The sequence below is a fragment of the Nestor notabilis genome, unplaced genomic scaffold (genome assembly GCF_000696875.1).
Source record: "Nestor notabilis isolate BGI_N333 unplaced genomic scaffold, ASM69687v1 scaffold7509, whole genome shotgun sequence".
Classification (NCBI taxonomy): Eukaryota; Metazoa; Chordata; class Aves; order Psittaciformes; family Psittacidae; genus Nestor; species Nestor notabilis.
Genome location: NW_009943181.1, coordinates 19,452 through 31,678, shown reverse-complemented (window position 1 = coordinate 31,678; position 12,227 = coordinate 19,452). Strand labels below are relative to the sequence as shown.

General features: G+C 37.6%; 1 protein-coding gene across 1 annotated transcript in view; it reads left to right on the top strand.

Moving 5' to 3' along the window:
* The window catches only part of LOC104411388 (ankyrin repeat and sterile alpha motif domain-containing protein 1B-like), a gene marked incomplete at its 3' end in the record, with an annotated part of 60,588 nt that extends 58,014 nt beyond the window's left edge, over positions 1-2,574 (top strand). Inside the window, exon 4 of the mRNA XM_010021791.1 lies at positions 2,339-2,574. Coding sequence (XP_010020093.1) covers positions 2,339-2,574 — 236 coding nt within the window. The remainder of the gene's footprint in view (positions 1-2,338) is intronic.
* Between the last annotated feature and the right edge of the window lie 9,653 nt (positions 2,575-12,227).

Genomic DNA, 12,227 nt, shown 5'->3' with positions numbered 1-12,227 from the left:
TTTCAAATATTTGTCTACTGTTGCTTGACCTATCCAGGGACTGTCACTGTAACCAATACTAAGGCATTTGTGGGTGTGAAGAACTAGCATAGAGCATTCAGGTATTTTTCTTTCTTTTTTTTTCAAAGCAGTACAGTAGGTGAAGCAACACTGCTGTGCTTCAGTGCTGCCCACAAGCCCTACCTTAAACAAAGGAATGTCATTATTCATGATCTACAAAATTTATGTGTTACATGAAAACAAATTAATTTTCTGCCAACGTTTGGACATTTCAAGGTGTCTTACTCCTCAAGATAAAAACCACAGAGGTGAGTCATGTTGGCATGAACAACATTTTTGTGTGGTTCCTAACTGGTATTACCAGAATTGACCACAAGCTCAGAAGAAAGTATATTTCTTTTCTCTTGGTATTTCAAAAGAATTTTTCTATTATATCTTAAATGGTGTTTGTCAATGTGTGCTTTATTTCTAAAGTTGCATCTTATGGTATGTTGTTTCTTAGAAGAACACATAAAATGGCACAGAACAGCCTGGTGGAATTTAAATTGTCATGGTGATTTGTGACACACCAAGATACCTTAACATGCCACTAGAACCAGAAAACATTGAAGAATGGTTTGGGTTAGAATTCTGATTTCACATGTTTTGCAAAGCCATGATTGCATGCATTTCCATCAGGACCACCCAAAATATGTATGCTTCTGTTATTCCTGGAGGATTTGTACTTGCTGCAGTAACAAGCAAGAGACATAGCCTTTCTGGCTTATGACACATTACCAAATTAGTTGTGACCTTAGGACAATTAATTCCCCAGTAATGCCTATATTAGTAAACTAAATGGTGTTCAGAAAGTTTATCCAGGCACTAGAGGACACTTCAGAAGGACCCACATATCCTTTTGGCATATACCAATTAGCATTCTCCCGAACAATTCCCAGACACAGATCTGGAGCTAGGATGTTTTAGAGGCCATTCCCAGCAGGCATGCTATGCTGTCCCTTGCCTTTGCAGAGTCAGTTTACTAACACAAGCGCAAACCATTTCATACAATTTTGCCTTGACATCCAGGAATGTTCATGGGCAGCACATTTATTCCTGTGGCTATAGCACTTTAGACTCAGAGAGTATCTCAACTCTGACAATATTATAAACTTACATAGGCACTATCAACCTGATAATTACATTTTTCAACTATCTTTATTTTAGAATATTGTCCTTTTTTTAGTTTATTTGACTGTAATTTTTTATTTTCATGCTATCTCATTTTGTAACAGTTTGCTAAATGTTCTTAGAACACCAAAGAGAAGCCATAAAATTGCTAAAATCAAGTAATATTTAAAAAAAAAAAAAGAGAAGTACCAGTAATTTATTAGAAAAGGTCAACAATGATATGTAACAACTGCACTTTTCCTCTTTACAGTCCTTTCAAGCCTACTTCTTGGAATTTTTTTTTTAAGAAGGCCTGCTTGAAAAAATGAGGATTTTTTTTTTGCTTCTTCCTCCATTTTTCCACTCACAGCATTGTATCCTAGTATTCCAGAAAAGGCAGAAGCATTTGTGCCCTAAGTATGATTTTTATCCTGGTATCATAAGGTATATGCATACATTGAACCACCTCAAAAATCTTCTGTGCTATCTGCAATGACAAACATATATATTTACCTCCCAGTCCTTTTTGTCTCAGTTATTCCAAAACTCATCTTTATTACTGTCTTGCTATAACAACACTTTATATGAAATCTGAACGACTCGAACCTCAACAGGGAGTTTTAATTAGTGCAAAAAGTATTCCATTTCTATCTTTCTCACAATACTGTCATACAAACAGCAGATGGAAGGTTTAAATTTTAACATGTACTCCAGCATACCCCTTGATATGTATTGTAAAATACTATTTGACAGCCTGCACTTATTAGTGTTTTACGTTATTACTATACATAATTTTTAAAAAATCATTTCAAAAGTTGATACAAAGTATGAGAGAGTAATCTAGGTATTTGCTGTGATACATATTCCACTGTCATCTTGCTTCTTTCCAACTATTTTGCACTGGTTTTCAGCAAGTCCACATTCTACGATACCCATCCAGGATTTTTAATTGCTTTATAACTTTGACATCAGCTGTAAATTAAAGCCTTTTAGCCCTTCCATTGCTCTCTCTCTAGACATTACTACATTACCACTGTAATGATAATGTTAACTCAGAGCAGTCTGCGCAGTACTTATCACAGTGACTTCCTGACTCATGATCAGTGTTTCTATCCACTTTAGCAGAAGGAAAATTAGCTATATGTGTATTTTATTACAGGTGATTTAAATTTGGTTTCCGTTTCATCAGGTAAAAAGCAAGCGAACCGGATTCTCCCTGCTGTTGTGCATCAATAGAGTGGCTCTGATTGCACTGCAGTTCAAAGGTGTGATTTCAGAGGTCTTGTACATCCTGGCGTACCCAGCAGAAGCTGGTTTATCCTTTACAACTGAATTGTTCAATCCCAAGGGGATATCCCCCAGCGGACTACCTGTTGAAATCCATGGTATCACAGGTGCCGTGCTGTTAGTAGCTGCACTGCCTGGGTATGTCAGCATAGGCTGAGGTCACACATCTGTGTAGCTGTTAAGTTGGTGCTTACGTATGTCTCAGACGATGACTTGCTTCCATCAAGAATCTTTTGCCATCTCGTGGTACGGCAAAAATGGCACAGGGGGAGCCTGATGCTGCGTTGACTGTGCCACAGGGCGCCAACAGTCAGATGTGCCTCACAGGTGGGGTGGTGTGGGTGCAGACAACACTCTTTTGCAGCTGCAGCATCTTTCTCTACCACTGGCAGCACCTAAGCCAGAAATTACTCAACTTTTCTGTAAGATACCGACAGAAGTCACGAGCACTGCTATTTAAAATTGTAGTATTTCACAGCTGAACCAAGCTGACTATAACACATGTCACAGAGATCCATAGTCTGCTTTTATGGAGCCACTTTGCAGAAGATTTAAAGCGATGTTCTACCATTGGTGATGAAAAGGAAAGAGTGTCTTTTGAGACTAGATGGAGGAACAACAAGATTTAGCAAGAGTCTGGAAATGTCAGGGTCCCACAAGGCCGGGAGCTCACTGGGGCAGCAGGGCAGAGCCTGGCATCCCAGGCTGGTCCCACCACCCCAGCCAGGAGCAGGACAGCCCCAGGCATCAGACATCTGCCTGGGGACGGGGGTAGGCTGATGCTGGATTGGGATGTCAGCCCATGGGTGAGTTGTCAGGATTAGGCACAGTGGGGGAACTGGGGTCAGACATAGCTCTAGGACGGCTGTGCAGGGCCTCCCCGCAGTGCTGTCTGGGGGGCCTCCATAAGCCCTTGGACACCAGAGGGGATGTGCTGTGGGCCCTTACCAGAAGTGTAAAGATAGCAGAATGCCAATGATGACAGTGGCTCCTTTTCTTGCTCCAGTTGTTAAATCCTCCAGAATGTAATGACCTTACTGCTTATATGGTTTGCAATATATCAATAATTTTTTATTGGTGATTCCAAATGGTTTAGATCTTCCAGGAAGTTCATAGATTTGGATGCAGTGGTTTACTTGCTTATATCTTTTCTGACAAAATGTGGGTGTAACAGATCCCTTTACTGAGGATCACTGGTGCATAGATGTAGGAGGTTACCTTTTTCTATTGAGAAATTCTAGGCTATAGGTAATAATTCAGGAACATTTTAAGTGTTTCTACTCAAGGATAATTTCTAGGATACAGATACTTTTAACTGAGTTGTATATAAAACATGGCGATTTTGCTCTTGTCTGTTTTGTTTACATTTCTGTAAATTAATTTTAAACTTAGTCATAGTTTGAAATTAATGTCTTATTACTTAATAGATATTAAGTTGGTAAGACTATGCTTGCTGGTAGAAAGATAATACTTTCACAAAATATCACATCCTTACCATTTAGTTACTCTTCAGTTTCAAGGATGAGAAAAAAAGCTATGTCAAATGAAATTTTCTTTGTTATTAACAAAGAAGATATTTGTTAGTTACTGTAATATTTAAGTTCATGAAAATGTAGATAGATGATGTGGCAATTCTACTCTTTCATTTAAGTGTATTAGCTTATTATCCTTGCTACTTTGTAGGCACTCTCAAAGGTCAGTAGTGGGAAATAGATACCTCCCATGACTCATTATCCTATGCTAAACTATTGAGATGGTGGTTTTGACCTGCATTGTTCAAAGGCTACCATATGATGGGGAATAAAACTTGTGCTTCAAAAATATGTAGATTTAGTGTTACTGAGCTCTGTCCCAGTGAAAAATTGCCTGCTTACCTTCGTATAGTGATCTCTTCTGCGGTGAGATGAAAGCAGTGTTCGCATCATAGCAATGACTGAGTGTTGAGTAATATGCCAGAACATTTCTGAGCTTTATGAGTCACCCAACCTGAGGTGGTATGGCGATCCTCTGGGCTGGTTTGGAGGGGAGTGCAGGAAGCATTTCAGAATGTTTCTGATCACTCCTGTAATCATCTTGAAGTGACCCAGGAGCTCTTTGTAACCAAGTTTCTACTTTATCAAAACATCGTATATGTTGAGCAAAGAAACGTTCTTACACACTAACAGAAGTAGGCAATAGCCAGAGGAGTCAGAATCTGTATGCTTTTTGAGGTTGAGTTGTCCGAGGATTTTGATTTGGGGGGCTAATTTTGAGGGCAGAAGTTGCTTAGAAAGTTTCTTTTTTACAAATTTTCTTCTAAACAGATTTGAAAACAACTTCTATTTCTGAATACTTCCACTCAGGAATAGGTCATGTATACTATAGTGTGGAGATATTTCTGAATTTGAAAATTAATACATCACCCAAAAAACTCAGTACTGTTTAAGATTTTTTGCAGCTTTCATGCTGACAGTGTATAACAGGTTTGTGGAAATCTTCTGATCGACACTTCTTGTTATCAAGTAGTATTTACAACTTTGAAGCTTGAGTGTTCTTCTTTCCTATTTTCAGCTGTCTTAAGAACACTGACAAACTAGCAGAGTGTATGAGCTTTTTAAGGATTTAAAGAGAACAGTTAAGTCCTGTATATGATTAAACAGTGTCCAGGTATTAGAAAGTGGTGAAGGCTATTCTTGGCTGATGGACTTAGGCAGGGTATGGTAGGTACTGGTAAGGTTAGAGATTATTTAAAGGAAGGTCTTTGAGGTGGCTAGTGATACAGAGGCTGAGTTAGATTGCTACCTAAACATGGTTAGGAACTGTTTGGGGGCTCTGAAATAAAGTGGCATGAGCTGTTTGGAAAAAAACTTACCCCCAAAAAAACCCCAGGTGATCATGCCTCAACTAGCTAGCAAGCATGTTCCCTAGAGCAGGCTGTCCTGTGAACTGTGCCTCAGAGAGTGCTAATTGGCCATCCCAAGGAGAAGGTTATCGGTTAATTAACATGGATGATGACCAGTGTGGTGCCTGGGATCACTCCCTGGCTCTGTTACACTGAGCGGTTTAGCCATAAACAGAGATATCCTTTCTGGACTGAGCGGTTTTTCTCTGCAGGTTTCAGGCTCACTAATGGGCATCACTGATTGATCCAAAGGCAAGTTGTGATTTAGTCTCATTCAGTGGGTTGTCTGCTCCTCTTGCTTTGCTTCATAACACAAATTGACGGGAGCCCCTCTGCTGGAGCATTGACAGAACTTGATGCCTGAGATGGCAGGTAAAAGACCAGCTTATATCTCATTCTCTTTAATGCAGTCTTACTATATTTTTGTTACAAAATAAAGACAACTTCTGAGCAAACTAGCCAAACAATCTGTGTGTGCAGAAAAAAATGCCCTGGCACAAAGTCACAAGTAACATTCAACATGAAAAAATAAATATATTTGAATATATATACAGCAGCTTACCAAATCCAGATCTTTGATCTTTTTCTCTTGGGTGCCATGGGTGAATTAGATTTGCAGCACCCTGTATTTGTTTTTATGAGAACTATAATTATTTCTTTCCCTGCTGCACAAAAAGGACTATTTTCCCAGAAGAGCTTAGAGTAAAGCTCATAAAAAAATATGAAGCTGTAGTCACAGACTTTAGTTTTTGTTCAGATTCTGTCCCAGTTCACTCTCCCTGCCAGAGTAATAGTTCCAGGATGATATGACTCTTCTTGTGTCTGAATGGTTTACAGCAACAGGTCCTTTTGGAGCCAGGAGGAAGCAAATGCTTACCTCTGGAGGCTTAATGAACTCATTCTAATGACCAGAAGGCCTGTTTACATGTCAGTAATGACTATATAAGCTGGCTTTACTAAAATCCTCAACCAACTAGAAGATGCACTGGCTGTCGCATCTTGGAGGAACATTAAGGAACACGCGCAACTTCTCATTTTGATTATTCCAAGCATTCATCAGGTATCATTCAGAAGTTGGTCACAGCAACATGGAGTGATGGGACTGAATACTAAGCGCTGTCTTTCTAAGTTTGGAAAGCAAATGAGTCTCTGGCAGGGTGATACATCTGCTTCTTCCTAAATGATTTGGAATAGATTGTGAAGTTTTTTGCATTTGCAGAGCCTCCCATGTTATTGAACAGCACCAAAGGACAGTCTCCTGTATGATGTGGGGAGGGCAGGTATTACAGAAAGCATTCAAAAAGGTCATCAGGAAAAAAGCACAGCTGTTTGGAAGGGAAAGCACCTCGCTGGACCTGCAGGAGAGCTTACTAAAAGAAGTGAAACAGAGAGCTATTGAAAGAAATGAAGCCACCAGACAAGGTATTTTGGTTTTTAATGTCACAGTTCTTATGGGTGTGTGTTTTTTGTGGGAATAGATGCCATATTTTATAACTTCAGCAGACAGCATCCTTTATAAACAATTTCTTAGCTTTACATTTCACTTTAAGAAGCTGCTGTTTTTTTAATATGCACTTCTGATGTAAGATGTGTGCTGGCCCTCAAAGTGAAAATCAAATCTCATTGTTACTGTAAAAGATAGGTGCCTTGCAAAATATGAGTGTTCCAGAGAAGAAATAGAAAACATTAAATAAATTTACTAGAATGTAACTAGTCTACTTAGCTATTTGCAGCCTATCAACTATTTACTATTACCGAATTGACCAAGATGTTTAGATGATGGCACTGGAATAGCTGCCTATCCAGATTTCAAACCCTAATTGCTTAGTTGGCTGCTTCATATTATGTAGATTTTTTTTCACTGTGCTGGTTTATTAAGTTTGACTTTTGTTTACTGAATTTACTGATACTGAAAGCTAAAGCTTGCAAGGCCAGGAGGTCTTCCACATCTTCTGTAACTGGTGCTAACCAGTGTCAGCAGGACCTTCTGGTTTAGGAGTAAGTGTGCAGGCTTGTAGTATCTACTGCTCTAAAAAGGTGCATTTCCACAGATGTCATTTATCAGTATTAAGGTCGAGGTCCCAAGAGCATCTGAATTAATGTTGCTTTACTGCTAACTTGCCTTTCGCATATTGCATATCTAAAACTTGATAAGAAATGGAGTTCACAGTATCACTGCTAACCCCCTCATACCTTTTTTCTTTTTTTTTTCCCCCCAAGATGTTGCAGTTGAAAGTGAGAAGATATTACTTGTGGTCATACAACAACAGAAAGAGGCCAGAAGAGAGGTCAACTGCATAGCAACTGAACTTTTGGAAGAACAGAAAACTGAGGGACCATGTCTTCCACCTTTTATGCAAGGAATCATAAAGATAGCCTGAATTGGAAAAGCCCAGGAGAATGAGGAAGGGGAAGAGAATGAACAAGAATAGGATTGTGAATCCCTTTGGCTTTCCATAAAGAGTGCATTCTCAGCATATCAAAACATTACTAAAAAATAGGGGTGTCTATAACAACAAAAAAATATTGCACAAGAAAGTAAGATAGAAAGAGAAAATAATCTCCTAGGATTGGCTTTTTGAAGAATGAAGAAACTTAGCAAAATGCTTGGCCAAGTTGTCAGTTTTCTCGTATTGTCAATGTCCCTGGTCAAGTGCAATTTATATCAAATCTGAATTAGGAGAGAAGCAGAATACTTCTGTTGTCTGTAAAAGTTGTAGGGGGTGGGGGGAAACAAAACAAAATAAAACAGTGGAAAAGATTTTCTTTAAACCAAACTGCCACTTATCTAACAAAATATGCAAAAAAACCCCATGCATAACAGTCCTTTTTTTTTTTTTGCAGCATGTTATATTCCATGAGTATTCTGCTTCTGCTTTTAAGACTAAAAAGCTGAGAACATTCTGGATGAGTCTGTGCTCCCCAGAAGGCCGAGTCCTCCAAGTTCCTGTAACATTTCCTTATTGGCTTCTCTCATTAAAAACAAACAAACAAACAAAAAAAAGCAACAAACTTCTCTTTCTTTCCTGCTGTCATACAAACATAGGTGTCTCTATTTTAAGAAGGTGTCTCTATTTTAAGAAATTCAAGTTGCTGTAATATATCTAGCTTTTTGCTTTTTAAAGAATAATATCCATGTTTGTCCCCACACTCTGCTTTTCTGCCAATATGCCAGTCTGAAGTGGCATATGCCTGTCTGTTTACCATGTAACGATCATAGTGTGGCTGCCCTTCAGGGAATAAAAGTAAGTCTTTCAAGATAACCTGAACTTTCAATTCTTGGTAACCTCATTCACCTATGACTATAGGAAAGGTAAGCACAGGCTCACTCTTTTTGTCTGAGTTATGTCAGGACTGTAACCAAACATGAAGAGGGAATCACAGTTTTGCTGCTTGTGAGCAAAGACTAGGTGTTCTCTGAAATAATTTCTTTATTTCCATAGGCTGTTTGCCCTTCATATTATCTGTCTTCTTGTGGAGAAGTAAGGGCAAATGAGGAGAAGCAACCTACTGGCAAATTTTCATGTTATTGTTTATGTCCATTGGTGAATCACGAGACTGAATTACAGGACAGCCCTGAATTATAGAGATAATCAGTTTTCACATTTTGCAAAAGTTAAGATCTGTTTTAATAATTTAGTCCATTAATAAGTGCTGTCTTTTCAGTGCATTGCACTCGCCATTCTCTCTCTCTCTTTACCTTTTACTCCAAAATCTTCCATCTGTATGAGATGCCTGATACCACATTTCCTCTTCTGCCTGCATCCTGCATCCTGCGTCTCTCAGGCCATCCTCAAAGTCATCTACTTGAATTATGAATGTGAATTTTAGAACTGCAAGCAATGAAGAAAAGATTACTCAAATAAATTGTTTTCAGTGATTACTAATACAGCTGTTCCACCTTGCAACTGTATGTACTTGCTTTTTAGATGTGATGGAGAATGGTCTCCTCATAGTTTCTTGGGTAGTTTCTTGGGCATTCAAAAGCCCTACGGTGGGCCATCATCTCCAAAGTTCAAACTGAGGTCCTGGGTCTTAGAACAACTTTTCTGCTTCCTCTGGAGCAGATCTTAAATAGATTTCTTTTGGGGGAATTCACAGCTTCTTCTCAAGCACTATTACATTAACCATTTGTTATTGTTTAGGTGCAGAAATATTAGCACATCTCCAATTTAAAGGTTGCTTTTCTCACTCAGGTTTCTTTCTGTCTCTAGTGACTATCCAGCAATAGGAAATAGTTTTAGTGGAGGTTAAGTGATGCGTGCCCAGACCACTTCACTGATTATAGGTCTGAAGCCATACTGTTGGGTTGATGGAGCTTATCTGCTTCGGCTGATGTTATGATTTAAGGCTTCATGCTAAATTAACAGTTTTAAAGGTTACAGGTAGTTTGCACATGAGCAAATGCAACAAATTAAGTCTTTCTTTCTCTGCTTCATGATCTGTTTGCATAGAAGTCTGTGACCATATTGTTTATCCAAATACAGTGCATATTAATTTTATGCAAATAATGCATCACTTTGTCTTTTATTTTTGCAAGAAATTGCCATAAAGCTAAAGCAAAAACATTATTACAATAAGCTTATTGGCACAAAGTTAATTTTCTTGTGTTTGTACTAGAAGTCATGCAGCATGATTCCAGCAGTTGTAAAAATGCTGAACTCTTTGAAAAAAATCTTAATAAAAATGGAAGACTACATAAAAGTGACTGACTGTACTCTCTCATACCTAAAAATACATGTAAATAATCATATGGAAGGTTGTGAACGTTGGCTATTATGAATTATACTATTCTTGCTTTAAAGTATTTTTACTCTTGCTTTGCAAGCTTTGTATCTGATATTGGTGATGACTAGAAGTTTCAAGTAATTCGTGGCAAATAATGGATTTCATTAGTTTAACTTTCTTTCTGCATGTGATTTTGCCATGAACATCTTATAATTTTCTTAAATATATTCATGAGATAATTTCTCTGAGTAAGTTTTAGTGTATGTATTTTTTCATAACTGCAAATATTTGAAATTCAATATCTAAGATGTTTTAAAGAGCTTTGATTGGATGTATGAGTCACACAGTATTTTTCTGTTCCAGGACTGGTTAAAAGAACTTATAAATTTTTATGACTAGTCACATTTACAAGTTCAAAATTTGCCATGTTCTTATTTTCTAACATTAATTTTAAAAGGTCCTTTCCTCTGAACTATTCTGCTACTTGACTCCTTTGCCTGGAAAGGCACACAAAATTAGCCTCAAAATGAGTCTACATACAACCACAGCAGAGTCAGCATTTTTCTGATTAAGTGTTTCTAGAAATTCTGTTCAGGTAGATATATGTCTCATCAACTGGCCATTTCAAATGTGGTTTGAAATCCTTTGTTTGAAGTGACTTATTACTAGAGTATTTAGATCTTGAAAACTGGGAGGAGGAGGGCGGGTAGAAAAGATCATTTGCAATTCTTAGGTATTTTGTGCTGTGGTTGAGGAAAGGCATTTAGTGTTCCTCAAGTGTCTGAATTCATATAATCAGCACTGAATACTAGCTCAAGGTGGCTGGATGGAACTAGCAAACTATACTCACTTTTGCATTCACAGTTGGCCTGCTCTGATCACACTAAAAGAGCTAGCCCTTGAACTAACACATGATTCTAGGATAGGGTTAAGAGATATATATGTTTCTTTTACTCTGACTTCTGTAACTAAATCAAAAGTATATTTCTGACATATGAATAATTATACGTAGTGATTAAAAATTAAAGCTCTGAGCCACTAATACCCCAAGGCAGCTGTTCTGTTTTGCTGATACATCATGCTGAATTAAGCTGGTCACTTTTGGCCTGCTCACCTAATTCACATACTCCCTAATGAAATTAAATACTTTTTTATACTTTGGTTGACCTGCCCTTTCCCTCTAATAATTTATGGAAGAGATAGGAATGACAACAACAAAAGAAAATCTACTGAATACGTACTCCATGGTTGTGTAGAGGTTAGTATCATTTAAAATGAAAGTTATGCATGAGAATATGTTCATTAGTATAGACTTATACCCCTGAAGTTATTAGGGTCTCATCCAGAATAGCATACATACTAATGTACTTTAACCATAAATAATTAAATTTATAAAAAATACGTCAGTGGGACTAATTAAAAATTAAGAATATGCTTAAATTCTTTGTAGACTTGAAACATATAGGAATTGTGAATACTCTGTGATTTCCATTATGGCTCTTCCTGCTCTCTGCTAACTAAACCCAAATATGTACTAGTCTAACCAGAGGAAATAACATATTTTACAGCAAGCTTTAAGTGTTCCACTGAGTTCATTCAATCCAATCTAATATTCTGTAAGTTTGCTACATCAGAAACATTTATTCATATATCTTAATTGCCAATGATCTTAAAGATTGTTTTCAATAACAATTCTAGGGCTTGTTATCAGCAAGACAATTAGAAAAGAGGTGTTCTAAATATCAGTCAGGTTTACTAGTATATTTTAACCTCCATTTTCATTCACTTCTATAATCTCAGATGGAAAATAACACTGTGTTTCCAAAACATATAGCAAATGCTGCTTTCAGTTATATATTCTTATTTCAAAGTAACTATTAACTTTCTGAAGTTATTCTGGAACTGTAGAAAGGTAACTGAGGGCAGAGTATGGCCAAAGTTACCGAAAACTGTTCTCTCTCTCCTGTCTGTATATCTTAATTGCCTGAGCTTTATTTCAGGTAGTTAGCAGGTGCTCCTTCTGGCAACCTTACGCAAAACTATGAAGCTGTTCCCAGTAAACGAATTATTGCCTTGAATATCCAATAGACACAATTAAATGCATGTTGTTTTTCCAGAGCTATTCAACCACTTAGAACAGGTAATGCTCTGACAACAAATACTCCCTTTAGAACAAGATAAA